The 19,592-nt window shown below is 38.8% G+C and overlaps 1 protein-coding gene across 1 annotated transcript in view; it reads left to right on the top strand.

Moving 5' to 3' along the window:
- The window catches only part of ST3GAL3 (ST3 beta-galactoside alpha-2,3-sialyltransferase 3), a 3,995,325-nt gene that overhangs the window by 2,604,405 nt on the left and 1,371,328 nt on the right, over nt 1-19,592 (top strand). The window contains exon 9 of the mRNA XM_044085443.1: nt 18,281-18,467. Coding sequence (XP_043941378.1) covers nt 18,281-18,467 — 187 coding nt within the window. The remainder of the gene's footprint in view (nt 1-18,280; nt 18,468-19,592) is intronic.

The raw sequence follows: 19,592 nt of genomic DNA, 5'->3' as shown, positions 1-19,592 counted from the left end.
ATAAGGTCTGGTGAAAACACACTATGTTTCTTAAAACAATTATTTACTACAGTCTTAGGAAACATCAAATTCAACATCATATGCCTAGCAAATAATTTAAGATCTAATAACGTTTCAGTTAAATCAGTCTTAGCTGCTGGAACAAAGGATAATCTTTTAAGTACTCCAGTCTGTTCTTTTATAACAAATGATGATAAATTAAACACTAGTTCACCAGTTTGCGACTTCTTTTCGAGGGTCCCATCTGTATCATTGAACTGTTCGAGCCTTTACTTGCTTCTCTCCTTCTGCTTCGACAGCATCCCTTCCTTATTTCCTGCCATATTGGTAGTGCCTTGGCTAAAAAAAGGGTTCCAAATGATCGAGAATTCTTCGAGGTAGATGGAACTGCTGCTTGTAGCTCAATTCTAGCATTCATGTTACTTATAGACATCTTTGAGGTGTTTCCTCATTCATAAATACTATTAGGAGTGGGATTTCGAGAGGTGGAAGTAATTAGCTCATGTGCAAGACCACTACCTGAGCTTTGAACAGTGACAGAGTTCATACTAACAGCTCCATTGTTAGTAGCATTGTCTAAGTTTCCAGCAGGTTCATCCATGCTCTGTATGGCCACTGTAACAAGAACAGATGTATGTCTTCCTGTATCCACAATGTGGATGTCACCCGGAGGACATCTCACAGCTCCAGTTGGATCAGCAGTCACAGACTCCGTCATGATAGGATGCACTGATCCATCATTCAAGCTAGCATTTCCATTCATTGGTCCTGTACCCTGGGGCCAGGAGAACACAAACCCCTGGCGAAAATCATGAAAGTCCCTATATAATTTTTTTTTCTTCTCATTTTGTAATTTCTGCTCATACATAGTCACAGTACCAAGCATTTCTTCCAACAAGCTTTTGTAAACATCACCCCCTATAGTTAGTTCTAAGTTGTGCATACATGATGCTAATGTCTCTAGCTAATGCATCCTCTTCGGGTTGTAAGTACTCATTGAGCAATCATATATAGTCAAAACTAAGTTGAAGATTTAAAATCTGCCAGAATTTCAACAGTTCAACCAAACTGTCACCATATGAGGGCATTTTTAGTATGCAAAGACCCCTGGGAACAATTTTATGATAAATAGCTGCTTCAAAGTAAAAATGCTGCCATTGCAAGCTTTTAAACTTAAACAATTTCTCTTCCAGGTGTCTAAGAGAAGTACGAAAAAGATTCATGGCATTAACATCCATACTTGCTTCTGGCTGTGTCTCAGTGGCCAAAGGCATATCCAACAGCGGATTACACTGGGATTTCAAAAAGGCTGAAAATTTATCAGAGTCATTACTCACTCCTTTGTGTAACAAACAAGTAGTCGCAAACAAAAGTAATAATAGTAAAAATCCAAGGATGCAGAGAGGACCAGGACAAAGCCCAAAAATGAATAAATACAAAAACAGACATCCAATGAAGGCTAGGTGTTAAAAGACTGATGTTTTAATAAAAACTGATAAATAGAAACTGGTAAAACTGGTGAAAGCTTTCACAGAAAACCCACTTCTTCAGACCATATAGCAAGCACAACATTTAAACATTTAAATAGAATTAAATAACCAATGAAAAATTAAAATCAAGTCATGTGATGGTATGTAATGATGTAACCCCCTTTTCTTAAGTGCTGGTTTTAAAGAAACAGAATTATTAAGACCTGGACAAACATTAGCCCTTAGATCAAGAATCTGATGCAGTTCAACATATTCAGTTTCATTATAAATGTCACCCTCACGTAAACCACAATCTATTATACTTAACACCAAGAACATAAAAGAGTGTATGTCTCCCTTTTCTCCAACATGTTTCGCAAGAACATTACTTAGCTTCCTATTGCGAATATCATTAACATGATCTAGAATTCTCTCCCTTAATAATCGATTGGTCTTACCAACATAGAATCCCTCACATTCTACACATTTAGCCAAATAAACTATATTTTTTGTAGTGCAGTCTGCATAAAAACGGAATTCAATAGTCTTAGACATTCTCGGATGAAAAATAGAGGTTACAGTCCATACAAACTTGCAAGCACTACAGAATCTACATGAATATGTACCCTTATGTTCAGATTGTACTGTCCAGAATGATGATTCTTTATAGCACAAACATTGCTTTAGTGTCTTATTGTTCCTAAATGCAAACTTGGGAGAGGGACCTATCATCTTACTCAAATCAGGTTCAGTCATAAGGATGGGCCAATTCTTTTTAATAATGTCACATACAACATTAACATTACTAGAAAAAGTTAACGCAACTCTGCTCGAGGTGTCAGTAGTCACCATCTCTCTAGGTCTGGACGACTCTACTACACTGTCAGAAAAGTAGGGTTTAGCCCATGAATTCCTATGATCTTTCACTTCCAACATTGCTCACTCTATATCCCCTATCTTGTAGCCTCTATCTATAAATTCAACTCTAAGAATATCTAAGGCTTTCTTAAGTGAAGTCTTTTCATTATGTAGTCTCATCACCCTTAGTATCTGGTTCTTCAACACATTCCTTGGAATGTATCTTGGATGCATGCTGGTTTTATGTAGAAGATTATTCTTCTTACATGGTTTCTTGTATATCTGTAGATAATCTATCAAGCATGTTCTTGTGGACTGAGACATCTAAGCAATCTATAACTGTATCTGAATAATGCATACTGAATTTTAAGAATGATGCGTTTTGCAGAAATGCCACAAATTCTGTCAATAGCTCAACTGGGCCCCTCCACACAAAATATATATCCTTGACAAAACATTTCTAAAATAGAACATGTAACTTGTAACATTCATCCCTGAAAACTATTTTTTTCTCATTGTGCAACTACAATATTGGCACTGGAATGTGCACATGCCGTGCCTATCACAACTCCCACCTTTTGTAGGAAATACTCTTGACTCATAAACAAAGATATTATTCCCGAGTATCATCTCAAGTAAATCACAGATCAAGGTAACTTTAGAGTTAGAGTAAATACTGTCAATCATCAAAAACAATCTAACATAATCTATACCTTCTTCATTAGGAATGATAGTAAAAAGTGAGTTCACATCTAGGGTCACAAACAGCAGGCCATCAGTAAGAACATTATCTTTTGACCACATATAGAGATCATTCAAGAACTGCTTAGTATCCTTTAACACAGTGTCAATGGTCTCTAGGACCAGCCTTAACTGTTTTTCTACATAAATAGATAATGGCTCAGTGAGCCATCCTCTGCAGACACTATGGGTTGAAAAGGAGTGTCAACAGTATCCTTGTATATCTGTTGGGTGGGTGGCCTAATGGTTAAGGTGTTTGCCTTACAAACACAAGGTCCAGGGTTTGAGTCTCACAAGGGATAATTGGCTAGGCTTAAAATGGCCCACAAGGGCAGTTAACCTAGTACTAATCTATGAACCGATATATTAAAGTCCAGCCTTCAATGGAAGTCTGTTTTTGTATTTATTCATTTTTTGGGCTTTATCCTGGTCCTCTCTGCGTACTTGGATTTTTACTAGTATTACAGTCAACACCGGAGTACCCCAGAGCTGTGTGCTGAGTCCTCTACTGTTCACAGTCCTTACCCATGACTGCTCTGCGAAAGTTAGCAATAGTCACATCATCAAATTCGCAGATGACAACAGAGTGATGGGACTCATAAGTGGTGATGACGAGAGTGGGTATAGGAAATGTGGTCAACTCCCTGATTGAATGGTTTAATAACAACAATTTGGACCTGAACATCAATAAAACAAAATAAATCATTATTGACTTAGAAAAAGCTCTGCCATGTATCTATGCCTCAAGATCAACAGTGAAGAAGTGGAGAGAGTCCAAACTACTAAGTTCCTGGGGTACACATATCATAGGATCTTTCTTGGAATACAAACAAAGACCAGCTAATTAAAAAGCCCACCAGCAACTGTACTGTCTAAGAAGGCTTAGGAAAGCAAGGCTGTCTATGAATGTTCTGAATACCTTCTACAGAGGAGCCATCGAGAGCATTATCACCAGCAACTGCACAGCATGGTTCGGTAGCAGCACAATGGCCGAAAGGAAGAAGCTGCAAAGAATAATTACTACAAATTTGTCCCAGTGGGTTCTACCTTTGTCCCTCATTGACAGGGGTGACAGGTGCTGACTGAGGTTTCTTTTTTGGGCATAAACTCTTGTCTAGGCTTGTAAGGGCACCAGGGCCATTAGCCTAGTAACTTCCTATAATCCTATGAATAAGAACAGCAGAAAAGATTGTGGGCAGTAGTCTTCCTACTTTACAGGAACTCTTTGAAATGAGATGTAAAAAGAGGTCCCACAAAATACTGAGTGACGCTTCTCATCCAGCATATTGTTGGTTCACTGAATTTGCATCTGGTAGAAGGTTACAGATTAGGAAGACCGCCAGATTCATGAACAGTTTTTATCCTACTGCAATAAGACTCATTAATACAAACGTAAATCTGGATGTATCAAAACTATAACAGATTGTTACAATCTCATTCTTTTCCTTTTTTTCATACAATAATTCTGTTTATTTATTGCATGCTAAAATTTATATATTCTCATTCAAGTGCAATTCCAATCATTTCCGTATGTGCAGCATCACCCAATCTCACATCTGTGTACTGTGTACTTTTCTCATGAGTTAATCATCTATTATTCAGTGTTGTCCAGTGTACATAAATAGTGTGCAAGCATGTGCATCAGGTACATAGACTTTTTTTCTTTTTGTAGTATAGTTATTTTTTTTTTGTTCTTTAATACCTATCATGTCTTGTCTTTTTGTATATGTTTTTTCATGTAAAAGAGCTGACACTCAAAATTTCATTTAGGTAGCACTTGTGTTTCCTAAATGACAAAGTTTCTTTGAATCTTGAAATCTTTGAATCTTGAATCTTAACTTCATACTTATCTATTGGGTCCTTGCTGAGTCATTCTTGCGTGGCTGTTCTAGACATGTAAGCTCTTTAACTTCATGCTTGCTTATCGAACCTTTGGGATTTGTAGCCTTTGTTTTGGTACATGAATAAATAGGTCTTCATGGGTTCTGTTTAAGCAGCTTTACTTTATACAAACACATTATTGTAAAGTTTATTTGACTAAGACTAAGTAATTTATATACACACTAACTGCTGCGATCATACATGCTTACACACTAGCTGCTTCTTCAAAATGGCACTAGCAATTGCACGTGTCTGGAATATATACACTCACGCACAGCCTTGCATACTTCTTAAAGGCAGTGCACACATGCTACACTCTGATCTACATCCTCCCTCTTTGAGAAATAGAGCATGCAATTTGTCATGAGATAGCATGCAGAAATCACAAATAATGTAAAGACATGCATTATACAATACTTAGTACATGTCTATATACAATCAAGTCCATGTTGCTGTGTATTTCACACTAGGTTTAGAAACTCGTCCATATCGTGTGACATAAAACTGAGAATCAGTTTTAGCAACTGGAACAGTCTCTGCAAAATGGTTGACCCGTGGAATGTTCGAATAACTGTCTGGAACAGAATCAGACTTTTGAACACAAACTGGTCTGGAAACAATGTCTGACTCAGTCTTTGATTTAGAGTCTGCATCACAGATACAATGTTATGTTTGCAATGGTGATGATTCTGGTACAGGAGGAAGATGTCTGCGATTCCTCCTATACTCTATACCCTTGCAGCTTACCCAATATGATCTCGGCTCGGCACAGATGCCTGTTATCTGTCCTATTCGATCAAAACCTTTAATTGTCTGGATTCATACCATCTCTCCCTACCTCAATGAACAAAGAAATCTGCTCAATCTGTCATAACTAGATTTCTGGATATTACGCTTCTTCAACAATTGAGCTTTGATGGTTTTAATTGTTCTTAGAGTTAGGCTGCAACAAACTTGATGAAATAGGTAGTGTAGTTCTAGTGTGTCTGGAAAGTAGTCTTTGAGCAGGTGAGCCAAAAATATCATCTAGAGTTATGTTTCTAAGATTAAGTAAATTCAGAAATACATTGGTATTGTCACACATTGACTTTTCAAGTAATTGCTTTGCACTCTGTACTGGACCTTCAGCTAGACCATTGGATTGAGGATATACAGGACTACCAGTGACATGTACAAAGTCCCATTCTCTCGCAATTTTCTGAAACAACTGGCTAGTAAACTGAGCACCATTGTCAGAATAAAGCTTGTGAGGACTACCATGAACTGAAAAATGACGTTCAAGCTTAGTGATAACAGCTGTTGAGGTTAAGTATGGTAACAGATCAATTTCAAACCAGTTTGAGGAAGAGTCTACCAAAACCAAATAGTGTTGATCATTCCATTCAAAGATATCAGTTGCAGCAGTAGACCAAGGTAGTTCAGGTATTGGATTTAGTTGAAGTACTTTTTGCAAATGTGCTCTGGTACTATTACATATCGAACAAGAAGAAAGAACACTATCAATGTCTTTGGATAATGAAGGCCAAAATACTAGTTATAAACCTGGGTGTCCACGATTCAAAATCTGAATATATTCATGCCATAATGAAGCAGGAACAATTTTAGGACCTTTGAAAATGATACCATCTTCCATCAACAATTCATCTCTGTAGGGAAGGTATGATTGCACCTCAGGTGATACACTAGATTGTTGTGACGGCCATCCAACACTGATGTAGTGATTGAGCTTTTGTGAAATTCGATCAGCCATAATGTGATCTCTCAACTCATCAAGTCTAGTGGTGGAATAATTATACACTGACATTACATCAAAGTCAAAATTTTCAGCATCAAGCAGTTCTGTTGTACTTCTAGGTGATCTGGACAAAGTATCAGCCAGATAAAGCAATTTACCTTTAGTGTAGATCATTTTGAAATTGTACTTTAGCAATCTGAGCATCATTCTTTGTAATCTCACTGTAGCAGAATGCATAGATTTCTTTAGAATAGTATCTAGAGGCTGATGATACAGTTTCAATTTGAATGGCTCAAACATAATTATAATTGTGAAACTTGGAACATACAAAAACTATTGCTAGAAGTTCTTTCTCAATTTGAGCATAATACATCTCAGTTTGAGTAAGTGTCCTAAATGCATAAGCCAGTGGTCTGCCCTCTTGTAGAATAACTACACTAATACCAAAATTAGAAGCATCACAGAATAGGACAACTGGTTTATTCACATCATAGTTCCTTAAAGTGGAGGGTGGGGTCACAATTTTCTGCTTAAGATCATCAAAAGCCTTCTGATGATGTTGTAACCATGACCATGCAACATTCCTTTGTGTTAGCTCTCTTAATGGTGCTGTCAGCTCACTGAAATCTGGTATAAACTTGCCCAAATAGTTGGCCATGCCCAGAAAACCCTGTAAACTCTGCACATTATCTGGTACTGACATCTCTAAAATAGCTGTTTCTTTGTTTGGGTCAGGTTTTAAGCCTGTAATTGTAAACAAATGTCCTATGTAGGTTACTTCTGGAAGTCTGAATTTGTACTTCAGAGGATTGAGCTTCAAATTTACTTCACATACTCTGTCTAGAACTTTCATGAGGCTTCTGTCATGCTCTACTTCACCATTGCCTCCAAGTAGTAGATCATCTACTGTTATGGCACAAGGATACCCTGAAAAAATTTCTTCCATTGCACACTGAAAAACTTCACTTGCAGAATTTATTCCAAATAGCATCCTTAGAAATCTGTTTCTGCCAAATGGGATACTAAAAGTAGTTAGAAATGAGGATTTCAAGCAGCACTTGCCAAAATGAACTCTTTGCATCCAAAACAGAAAATACAGTAGCATTTGGTATTAGAGCTGCTGCTTCCTCTATTGTGTGCATTGGATGATATGCCCTCTTTAATGGTTTGTTCATATCTGTAGGGTCAATGTGTATTCTGATTTCATCTGAGCCTTTCTTGTGAGCAGCTACTGTGGATGACACCCTTTCAGTTGGTTTTGTGACTGGACAAATCACACCTTGCTGCACCATCTTGTCCAGCTGAGCATTGACTTTATCTTTCATAGCTATCTGAACTCTTCTTGCTGGTCTGACCACTGGAGTGACTTTGTGGTCTAATCTCATAGAATACACAACTGGAAGCTTTCCCAACTTGTCATCAAAAACATCAGCATACTCTGAGAAAATGCCTTCTGCAAAACATGAACTTGGAACTGCACTCACATGATGAACTTCTTTAGCAAAGGAAAGCAGATTCATTCTCAAACTATCTTTGAGACCTAATAAAGATTCCACTGGTCATCGGACTTCACAGAATAATAAGTTGTAACAATTCTCAGCCAAATAACATGGAAGTATTACTGAACCTTCGATTTGAATTTCTTCACCTCCATACGCAAAAAGTCTCTCACTGCTGGTTACATTGAGTGATTCATTGGTTCTTACTTTTGCAAATGTATCTGCTGATATAACATTGCACTTTGATCCAGTGTCTGCTTTGAGCTCTATGGATTTCCCATTGATCCAAACTTTGCAAAACACTTCACTCCTTACTAATAAGTTTACTGCATCAGTTTTCTCCCAGCACTGGCACACCATCTACATAGAAAGCTGATTGTTTTGGCTGTACTTCATAGGTTCATAGGTTGGTACTAGGCTACTGGGCCTAGGGCCTATACAAGCCTAGCCATAACAATTCCCTGGCTATTTCTTTCCACACTGTTTACTTCCCTGGACCCCTGTCTAGCAGGGCGACTGACATGATTCCCTGGAATTTCCTTTCTCCCATCCAATCATCAAGGTTCCTTTTGAAGAGGGCCAAATAGGCACTCTGCTTGACATGTATGGACAGTCTATTCCAGAGTCTGGGGAGTCTCTTGGTCAGGAACCTATTCCTCCAGCACATTTTGTTTATAGTGATGACAAGGTTTAGATCCCTGGAGCATGTGGCTCTGAGGTATTAGGATTTCTATAAGTGTAGCATGTCCAACAGCTCTGGGTTTGACATGGCCTTGTATGTTAAGCAGAGATCGCCTCTGAGTAGATGATATGCGACAGAGTATAGCTAGAGTTTTTTAAGGTGGTCAGCATAGGGCATCTGCTTTAGGCTTGTGATTCTTTTAGTGAGGTATTTCTGCGGCCTTTCCAGTTGTTGCAGATGTCTTGTGAGGTACATACCAAACGTGGCGTTGTATTCTATAATGGGTCTAATGAGGGATGAGTACAGTGGGACAATGACCTCCTTTTTTCTGGATGAAAAGCCCTTAGTGATGAGGTGTGCCACATAGAAGGATTTCCTGACTGTTGTGGCAATGTAGTTATTGAAGGTGAGACCACTGTCCACCTGTGTCCCTAAGTCTCTTATCACATTTTCGGTGTTTAGTGTACTGCCACCTATGTGGTAATTCATGGGTACATGTTTTTCCCAAAGGGGATAAACATCAACTTGTTTTCTTGTATGACCTTTCTTTACAACTGTGTGAGGCTTTCTTGATTTGCAAACCTTTTGAAAATGGTTCCATTTTTTTACACTTGCGGCACTGCTGACCATATGCTAAACATTTCTGTCTTTTAGCTTCATGATTTGCATATATATATATATATATATATATATATATATATATATATATATATACGTGTGTGTGTGTGTGTGTGTGTGTGCATAAGTAATTGGCATAAACATTCAATTTGGTTAATGCTTTACTTCTTTACAACTGCACTTTCTTTGCGCTTATCTTTATTGTGCGAATGAATAACCACGTATTGCTTTCATTTGACTAGACTTTGTGAAATAAACCTCTCACGCTTTTCAATGCTTTATTGCACTTTGCAAAATACCTTTGCAAATTTCTTAATGCTTCACTGTGCTTTATGAAATAGCTTCTTAAGTTTCTTGATCCTTTATTGCACTTTGCGAAATAGCTTTTTAGCTTTCTTGATGCTTTACTAAACTCAGTGGAATAGCTTTTCAACTTGTTTACTGCTCTATGGAGCTTAACAGAATACTTTCTTAGACTTTGCGATGCTTTATGAACTTTGATAAGTTACTCAGGCTTTGCAATGCTTTAATGAATTTCAATAAGTTTCCTGGACTTTGCGATGCTTTATGAATTTCAATAAGTAAAGGAAACAATGCAGAATCATCAGCTCTCGGAATTGGTAAAGGGAAAAATGCAAATGTATTTGCTTGGAAAATTTATTAGTAGAGGCAGGCATGGAACAGTTATGCATTATCAATTATTAAAGTCATCACTTTAAGAAACATTCACGAACTCTGCAATGCAACTAAGCAATTCATGAGCACTGAAATACTCTTGTAATCTTTTATAAGAAACACCTTTCTTTAATACAAGAAACTCATTAAGGAATTGCACAATGCCAATAATCAGATTTTGGTTGCCCACATTCAATACCTTTTGAGATAAATGCACTTTATAAATGACTAGATGCAATACATTGAAATGTTCCCAAAATGGCGGCACCTTGCCAGGCAACTCTTTACAGTACAAGAAGCACTCTGTAATAGCGGCACTCTGCAAACAGCCACGCCCAGCATGAGAACTTTTCTTTAAACAACCATGCTTCAGTTGAATTACACATGATAGTTGCACTCTACACACAGTGAACTCTTTGAAATACATGCACAGTAATAAGTACACACTATAAGCATTTTTACACACTCTGAGGTACTTTGACTTTAGTTACTTTTTTTGATATCAGTGAAGTTGTAGTTATGCCCAAACACAGCACTTTGCCCAACATAGCAGTCATCTTGCTTTATTTTTTTTCTGCTGTCCCCCTTTTCTTTTTCCTTTATTACTCTTTGTGCTTTATTTTTGTTCTGCTGTCCCCCTTTTCTTTTTCCTTTATTTATTATTCTTTGTGCTTGTTTGAATACTTTTCTTTTTCTGCCCAGTGTACTTCCTTTGTGCTTGTTTATTCTGAACATGCCCAGTTATGCCTTAAACACACTCTTTCTGTCTTAAACATGCTTGGTTTGTACTTTAACATGCTCATTTTATCATTAACATGCTTGTTTGTTTTATCTTTAGCATGCTCTTTTTATCTTTAAACATGTTTCTTCAAACACTTTTATCTTAGACATTTTCTTTAAACTTTTTGAGCTTTCCTCTTGCCTGATAATATGATTTATGCCCTTGTAATGCCTTTTTCTTGCCTCTCTGCATTGAGTAAACAATTTGTGTTGCTTTTTATTACCTGTAATTCCTTCTGGTTATGTTCACACTGTTTTCTCTTGGTTTTACCTTCGCTGTCACCTTTACATCTCTTGGATCCAAATGTTTTGTTTTTTTCATCCCGTTTCTGACACCATGTCGCTTTCATATTGGTACACAAATAAACGAGTCTTCACAGGTTCTGTTTAAGCAGCTTTATTCTATACAAACACATTACTGTAAAACTTATTTGACTATGACTAAGTAACTTATATACAAACGAACTGCTGTGATCATACATGTTTACACACTGGCTGCTTCTTCAAAATGGGACTAGGGATTGCACATGTCTGGAATATATATATGCACACACAGCCTTGCATACTTCTTAAAGACATAGTGCACACACGCTGCACTCTGATCTACAGGATTGACCTAATTTTATTTCAGAGGCCTTTTCTTTGGTCTGGCCTTACTACTAGTAATGTTCACAAAGAACTGCTCAGTTATAGACTCAAACAAAATAAAAAACAGAGTCAAAGTAAAGCAGTACTCATAAAACAATGAGAAATCAAAAAGCCACTTCTTAAGTAATTTATATGTTGTACCTTTAAGACTGAATAATATTTTGCTCTGTTCTAATTAATTGATTGTGAAAGGATTTTTATTGTCTGTGTGTTGTTTTAATGATGATATATAAATGTGGAAGAAGCTTGATGATATGTTGTCCTATCTTGCCTTCCTTCATTGCTGGATGGGTTCGGAACCGAGAATCAATTCCGACTCGGCCTATACTAAAGCTTGAGAGCTTCCACCAGCTTGAGGCTATACCCTATCCCATCATGCCTTGGGAAGGTTACCCAGATCTTGTTTGCAAATATGAAACTTGTAGTACCTACATAAAAAACATGTCTACTAAAGGAGCTAAGGAAGAGAGTCAGAGAACATGAATTTCCAATTTTGTGAGACCTCTTGATCCTCCAGGAGTGAAGGCTGGGGAAAGGAGGGTGGGACGCAAGAATGAACGTGAGATGGACAACAAACATGGAATGTTATGGTGAGTACATAACTTCTTAATGTTATGTTTTCCTATCTTGCCTTCATTCATAAAGAAGGTGATAGGGTGGCTCAAGGGAAAATACTCTTCAGAACAGTGGACCCAGAGGAAGCCCTGTTCCTGGAGGCCAAATCCACTTTCTAATGAGTAATAAAAATAAAAATTCGCTGATCCAAAAAAAAAAAATTTACAGGCAACATAAAGTGAGGGGCCTACACTCCCCTAACCCCCGATGTAGGGGCTGTGCCCTCTACACTCCCCCACCTTAAATATACCAACTCTGAGATGGCACCACAGTGAAGAAAACAGCAAAGTCCAGAGAATGGCCAGCAAATTTTTTCCCCTTGGAAGAAATTCAATGATCCTTTCCTTCGATATTCTGTGGTTTCATGCATTTGGGTTCAACAAATGAGCATTCGCTAATTCTAGCATTCACTCCTGTAATAGAAACCCATCTGAGATATGTTCCAGACACTCTTTCCCCTCTTTCCAAAGCTCCACTGCCAAACCCACCTTCTGGTCAGCATTCATTGGATCTGACTCTCCCAGAGGTACTCCATTGGTGGTGACAGCTCATCCAGCTTCAACACCTTCCATGGTACTCTCTCAACATCAGAGCGAGAAGACTCTCAGAGCTGAAACTTCAAAGCTTGGGAGCCTCTGAGGATAGATCGGTTTCAGAGTTATCTGATCCATCTCTTCCTTTGAGTACTCCGGCTGTTGATAGCTACAAGATTGATTTCAGGGTCAATTCAGATTGTATCCAGGAGGGAATTCTTGACTGCTATTCATCAGATGGCCACTCCAGCTACAATCTTGGGCTCATCCTTCAAGGCCTTTAAAAGGGTTCTGTCAGGCAGAGAAGACTTTCCTTCAGCTGGTATGGATTCAACTCCACCTCACAGTGGAACTGTTTCTCATTCCAGTCATTCTGCTCCACATGGATAGTCAGCCTCAAAAACAACATGGGAAGTATTCTGTTTTATATCCCAATCTGATTCTGAACTGACCATTGAAGACCCACAATAACAGGTTTGAGAAAACGGATGTGCAAGCTGAAGCACATGGATTTGTCCTCTGAATCAGTCACTGAAGACACAGACTTCAATGAAGGGGATGGCTCTGCCAGATCTCCTTTCAAAGACATCACCTTTGGTGAGATCCTTGAGCTGCTAAAACAGAGAGGAGGTTGGTCCACCGGTGTACCTTCCCAGGAGGAAACTCTGTGGCTGGAAGCTCTTGGGCTGCTTCATCTACTGCTTTGCTGATATCTCCTTCTCACCTTCTCATAGATCTTAACACAAAGTGTGAGGCGTGGAAAGAACCAGATACCACAGAGCCTATTCTGAAGAGACCTGACAAAATACTTTCAGCAACTAAGGATAAAGCATACTGGAGCAAAGTCCCCCTGTTGATTCTATGATCGTGGCAGCAGCCACAAAGAAGAAACTCTCAGATGAGAGTTCATCTGTCCATCCCCCTGATAGACTCCAGGGCTTTAGACAGATTCATTAAATGGACGTATGCTTCAGCAATCTTTTCGATCAGAGCGCTGAACTACTTAGCTCACATGACTCATTTCCAGAGAGAGAGAGAATTGACTAAGGAGCTTTATGATTCTGTCTTAGGTGCCTTACCAGGGGATATCCAGAAAATGACAGAGTCTCAGTTGGCTACGTTGAACTCTGCTTCCAACGTTTCCATGCATCTGCTTTCAAGTGCAGCTGATAAAGTGCTCAGGGCAGCAAGCACTAGTGTAGCTATTTGATGCCATGGCTGGATGCAGTTGTGTGACTTTGTGGAGAACTGTAAGATGTCATTCGAAAATGCATCAGTTGATGGATCCACCTTGTTTGGACTAAAAGTAAAAGAGGTTCTAAAGAGGAGTGAACAAGATGGTAAAACTCGGTTTGCCATAGGCATCCATTTCTCAGCCCCTCAGAGGTCCTTTTCAAGGAATCAGATAGGGCTCAAGAAGATGTGGTTTAAAAAAATCACAGGGTTTTACCCAGGACACTCACTCTGACAGGCCTTCCAGAGGCAGAAGAGGTAATGTATACAATGAACATTCCCCTAGCGGTACAGATAAACTTCAAAATCAGGAATTTCGAGGTCCCTTCTTAGACAAACCCTTCCAGCGCTCCTGAGAGGTTGCCCAACTGCCACAGTCTGGAGGTAGTTGGAAGTGCATCTCCTTACACCCATCTACCTGGCAGGCCATCACTTCAGACATCTGAGTATTAAAGATAGTCACTAGAGGATGCAGAATACCCTTTATGGAAAAACACAAACAGAAGTTGAGGATTCCTTAAGTGCTACCCCATAAGTTGGAATCCACAGTAGCAAAAGTCAACTGTCTGCTAGAAAAGAGAGTCATTCAACAGGTCCCACCAGACCAGATAGGTCAGGGTCTATGCAAGCTTCTTTAAAGTTCCAAAGAAAAAAGGGGACCTATTGAAAAAGACCAAGTTCTGAATGGTCATTTTTCAGTCCATTCTTTTCTTGCTAGTGGAGGACTTTTGTATGTGCTCAGTAGGCCTTCAGGATGCTTACTGTCATATAAAGATAGACAATCCAGGAGGTTTCTCCTTTTCAGGCTGGGATCCAGTCACTACCAGTTCAGGCTCTGCCATTCATTCTCACCACTGAACACCCCCCCCCCCGGTGTTCAACAAGTGAATGGCAGCAGTCACCCTCTGGTTCAAAGAGTTACAAGTGTTCCCACATCTAGACAATTGGCTCCTCACCGCATCAGCCAAGGATTATTTGTTGCAAACGGGGGACAATTTGTTTCAGTTGCTCCACCTTTTGGGTATAACAGCGAATTTCTCCAAAAGTCAAATAACCCCAGTCCAGTGTATAAGTTTCATTGGTTGCCACCTAGATATCTCCTTACAGGCAGCCTTCCTTCCAAAGACCAGAGTAAATGTTCTCAGACAGATTGCTACCAGCTAATTTCTTGCATGACTCTTCCAGCAAAGTTAGTGTGGAAACCTCTAGGTCTGATGGCTTCCATGATGCATCTTGTCCAATTTGCTCATTTTCACATAAGAGTTCTACAATGGACTCTTTCTGTCCAGTGGCCTCAAACCATTCAATCCAAGAAAACTCCCATCAGAATTTCCAGTGTATGCAAATTTCACAGCTGATTGTGGACTCACCCATTTTCTCTACCTTCACCATGAGGATTGTTCACCCTCAGAGGTTCAATCTCACATCAATGTCCTGGAGATGAGAGCAGCCCTGAATGCACTGCAGGCATTTCAAGACTGTACATACAGCGTGGCTGTAGTTTGGTATTTTAACAAACAGGGAGGGACAAGATCATACCTCCTTTGTTGAGAGCCATGAGGGTGTTGCAGTGAGCTATCACCTTTCATTGATTTCTAATATCAGTGCGCATTCTGGGGAAAGCCGGTGTTCTATCAGACAGGTTGAGCAGACATATTCTTCTTCCTCGCTAGTGGTCCTTCAGAGGTGAAAGAAATTTTCAGCCACTGGGGCCAACCGTGCTGTGATCTGTTTGCATCCAACCTCAGTTTCAGATGCAGAAGTTACTTTGCCCTTCTCCCTCCACAGCGGGAAGCACCAAGGGACACTGTAGTCTATCATTGGCCCCCAGACTTTTGTACACTTTTCCCCCTTTTCACCTCATACCAAAATTCATTCAGAAAGAAACTTGATGCAAGGCAAACATGATTTTCATTGCCCCCCTTTGGCCTCAACCAGTATGGTTTCCATCTGTGGCCTCACCTACTGTGTCTGCCATGTACACTGGCCATCAGGCTGGATCTTCTGTCCCATCCCTCTGGGCTCCCTCTCCCCCACATTTTAACCATCAAGCTGACCACTTAGTTAATCCATTTCTAACAGTGGCTAGAGATCCCAGGTATTCAGATTGGGTAGGCCACATTTTGAAGGCTTCTCAGAGACCAAGCACCAGAAAAATATACAGTAGTAAATGGAAACGATTTTCATGCTGGGCTTCCATTAAAGGCTTAAATCTCTTTTCTTCTTCTCTTACCTAGATCTTAGAATTTTCATCAGAACTGTTTCATAATAGGGCTAGCTTCTCTACTATAAAAGCACAACTAGCTACAATGTCCATCTTTCATGTCGACCAGTACCACACACCTGTAGCAGCTATTAAAGTTGCTATGGCTTTTCTTAGAGGTACCTTCCATCTCAGGTCTCCTATCTGTAATATTGTGCCCCCATAGGACATTAATTAGGACTTCAGACTCTCACAAGACATCCCTTTGAGTTAGCTGCGACAGTGGATTTAAAATACTTATCCTGGAAAACCTTATTCTTGGTAGTGATTATATCCGCCAAGAGGATTTCAGAGCTACAATTGTTATCTTCTAAACCTTCTTACTTGGTTTTCTACCAACACAGAGTATCCTTGAGGCCTAATCCTTTCTTTATCCCCAAGGTGGCAATCAAATCTAGTTGGAAACAGTCGATTGATCTTCCAGTATTTTTTTCCAAAATTCTCTAAGTCTAACAAAGGAGAGTATATCCTTCACTTATTGGATGTCCATTGGCAGCTACAAAGAGCAAAAGAAACCAGAAAATTAAACCAGCTCTTTGTGGCATTTTCAAAAGCAAAAGTATGTCATGGAGTTACAAAATCCTTGTTATTTAGGTGGCTGTCTGATTGCATTACATATATGAACTGTCAGGAAAGTTATTAACAAAAAAGCCCACAGCACACTCAATGAGGTCAATGCCAGCTTCTACAGTTTTTCAAAAACAATTACACATAGATGAAATATGTGCAACAGGCACTTGGTCAACAGCTCATACAGTTGTGTCTCATTCTAAGTTAGATGTACAGTCCAGGTCTCTCTCGTCCTTCAGCCCTGTGGTGCTCTGGAATGTCCTTCCTTGAGGCCAATGAAGATGACAGTAATTGGAGAATCTGTTCCAGTGGTTGAAAATGATGAAAATGGACATCTGATATGAAAGTTATGTACTTAGCATAATGATAGATCCCTGTTGTCCAGTTTTCATGTAGCTCAGCATCCCTCCCCCTTTCCCCTTCCAAATTGTCTTATTTATTTCTTGAAAATTGAGCTGATTCTACAAGAGTCATTTGCTTTAGCTTATGATGTTTAGTGTTGTCTCAGTGCAGTAGTATTGTCAAATATTAGGCAAACATGATGAAAATGGACAACATCTGATATGAAAATTATGTACTTATTGTAATGATAGATCCCCATTATTCAATTTTCATGTAGCTCAGCATCCCTTTACCCTTCTAAATTGACATTTTCTTTCTTGGAAATTGAGCTGATTCTACAAGAGTTATGTGCTTTAGCTTATGATGTTTAGTGTTGTCACAGTGTAGTAGTATTGTCAAATATTAGAAGGAAGGTGGTGAGGGATTATGGGTAGGGGTGGAGTCATAGCCCCTGGATCCACACGTTTGGAGGTGCTGAGAACTAGATCAGAGTCCCAATGGTTGATGTAAAAGTAAATAAGACAACATGGATCTATTCTTATGTTAAGTACATAACTTTGATTTATATGAAACCTGTAAGTTTCCCTTCCTTGGGGCTAAATTCACTTATGCTAACATCCATAGAAGATTGAATAATACATAGGATGATCATAAACTGTGACAAATGTGTGCTTTGTTTAATTTTGCATCCTTGTCTTTCTAGATGTTTCCTGTAAGTTGATGATGGGAGTGGGCTAAATTATGAGCACATTTCTACAGAAGAGGAATTAGGAGGAGTAGCTAGAAGTTGTCAAGCTGATAGTCATCTTTAATTTGTCTAAGATGCACAATTAACCATCATTTTGTTTTCAGTAAATGTACTTTTATAACACAGAATTAGATATGAGAAGTAATAAGGAATAAGTAGGTTAGATTGCTACCAACAAGTCATTTGATAAGTGGTTATGATGACATCTAGACTTGGGTTTCCAGGTGTGATCTAATTCAGTCCTGTCTGCATAGTGGGCTTATCCTCGTAAACACAGCATTAGGAAATACCATAGTGCAAAGTAAATAATTTCTTGTGTATTCCCATAAAACATAACTTTGATTTTTCTTTACTCTGTCTGTCTCTCTGTCTCTTTTTCTTGGTTTGCAGGTTGAATGGTGCCCCAGTGAAAGGCTTTGAGAAAGATGTAGGTTCTAAAACAACACTCCGACTTACGTACCCAGAAGGTGCCTTCCAGAGACCAGAGCTATATGAGAAAGATTCCATCTTTGTCCTGACTGGCTTTAAACCACAAGACTTTAAGTGGTTAAAATATGTTGTATACAAAGAGAAAGTGGTAAGGACTTGTTTAGATATATAAAAAAAATTAAACTCTGTGGCATATGGTGGCAATTTTATAAAATAACTAGTATGACCAAATATTAAAAAAACCCGTCCAAATTATAAGATCCAGTCTGGCAAATTACTGCCTGGAGACCTGCCTATTGAGTAGAGATACTAGAGATACCATTTAGAAAAGTAGCACAAATACAATTACGCTGTGTAAAAGAATCACTTAATGCTTCAGAAATTACTATCAAATTTCAGATCTACAAATTTTGTTTCAAGCACTAAGGATAAAAAAAACAGAGGAATTGTGTTTGTGGTTTCTGGTCATTTTATGTCCTATTTGTTTGTTACAAAGGCTGAAAGTTTAACTACATATTTGGTTGCCAGATGGAATTTTGTTGACTGACTGATCAGTAAAAGGATGGTAATTGGTCTTAACTCTTAATTTGTTGAAATTCATTTATTTATTTTATTTATTTAATTTTATTTTACATTTGTTGATCGGGATAGTCCGACTGGATGCATGTCCATTTTCAGTGGAGGCCCAGGGAGAAAAGCTCCAAGGGTAAGCAGATACAGCATTACATAATACCAGCATTGCATATTACAAACAGACTATTTACAGTGATTACATAAGTAAGCAAGTTAAACAAGTTCCACAGGTTAGAGTTAATCCCGAGCGGAAGTCAGGATTAAATTAAATTACACAGTAAGATGGTTAACAGATTTTTACACATTCTAGAGAGAGTTAGCCAGGCTTGATACATTGATATAGCCAGCCATTTCTTGAAGAAAATGTAGTGCTGTTTCTTTTGATGTCTAGTTTACACTTCTGCTATGTATATTCAAAAAACTTAATTGCTGGCCTGTAAATATATGAGAAGTCATGGTTATATGGTATGTTTTGATTTGTGATTAGGTTCATGAGCAAGTTCTTGGCAATCAGTCTGCAGACTACTACAAGCATAGCCAGTAATCTATATTCAAAAATGACCTCCCACCACTCCAGCCTCAAGGAGGGGCAGTACAAGATAGACCTGGAGAGAATTTGAGACTGCCCATCCAGTTAACTAGCTTTACTTTGAAGGTGGCAAGGGTACTACTGTGCTTGACATGTACAGCAAGTTTGTCC

The sequence above is a fragment of the Protopterus annectens genome, chromosome 10.part0, assembly GCF_019279795.1.
Source record: "Protopterus annectens isolate FY-2018-M chromosome 10.part0, PAN1.0, whole genome shotgun sequence".
Classification (NCBI taxonomy): Eukaryota; Metazoa; Chordata; order Ceratodontiformes; family Protopteridae; genus Protopterus; species Protopterus annectens.
Note: the sequence above shows the minus strand (reverse complement) of the source record. Positions and strands in the feature narration are given on the sequence as shown.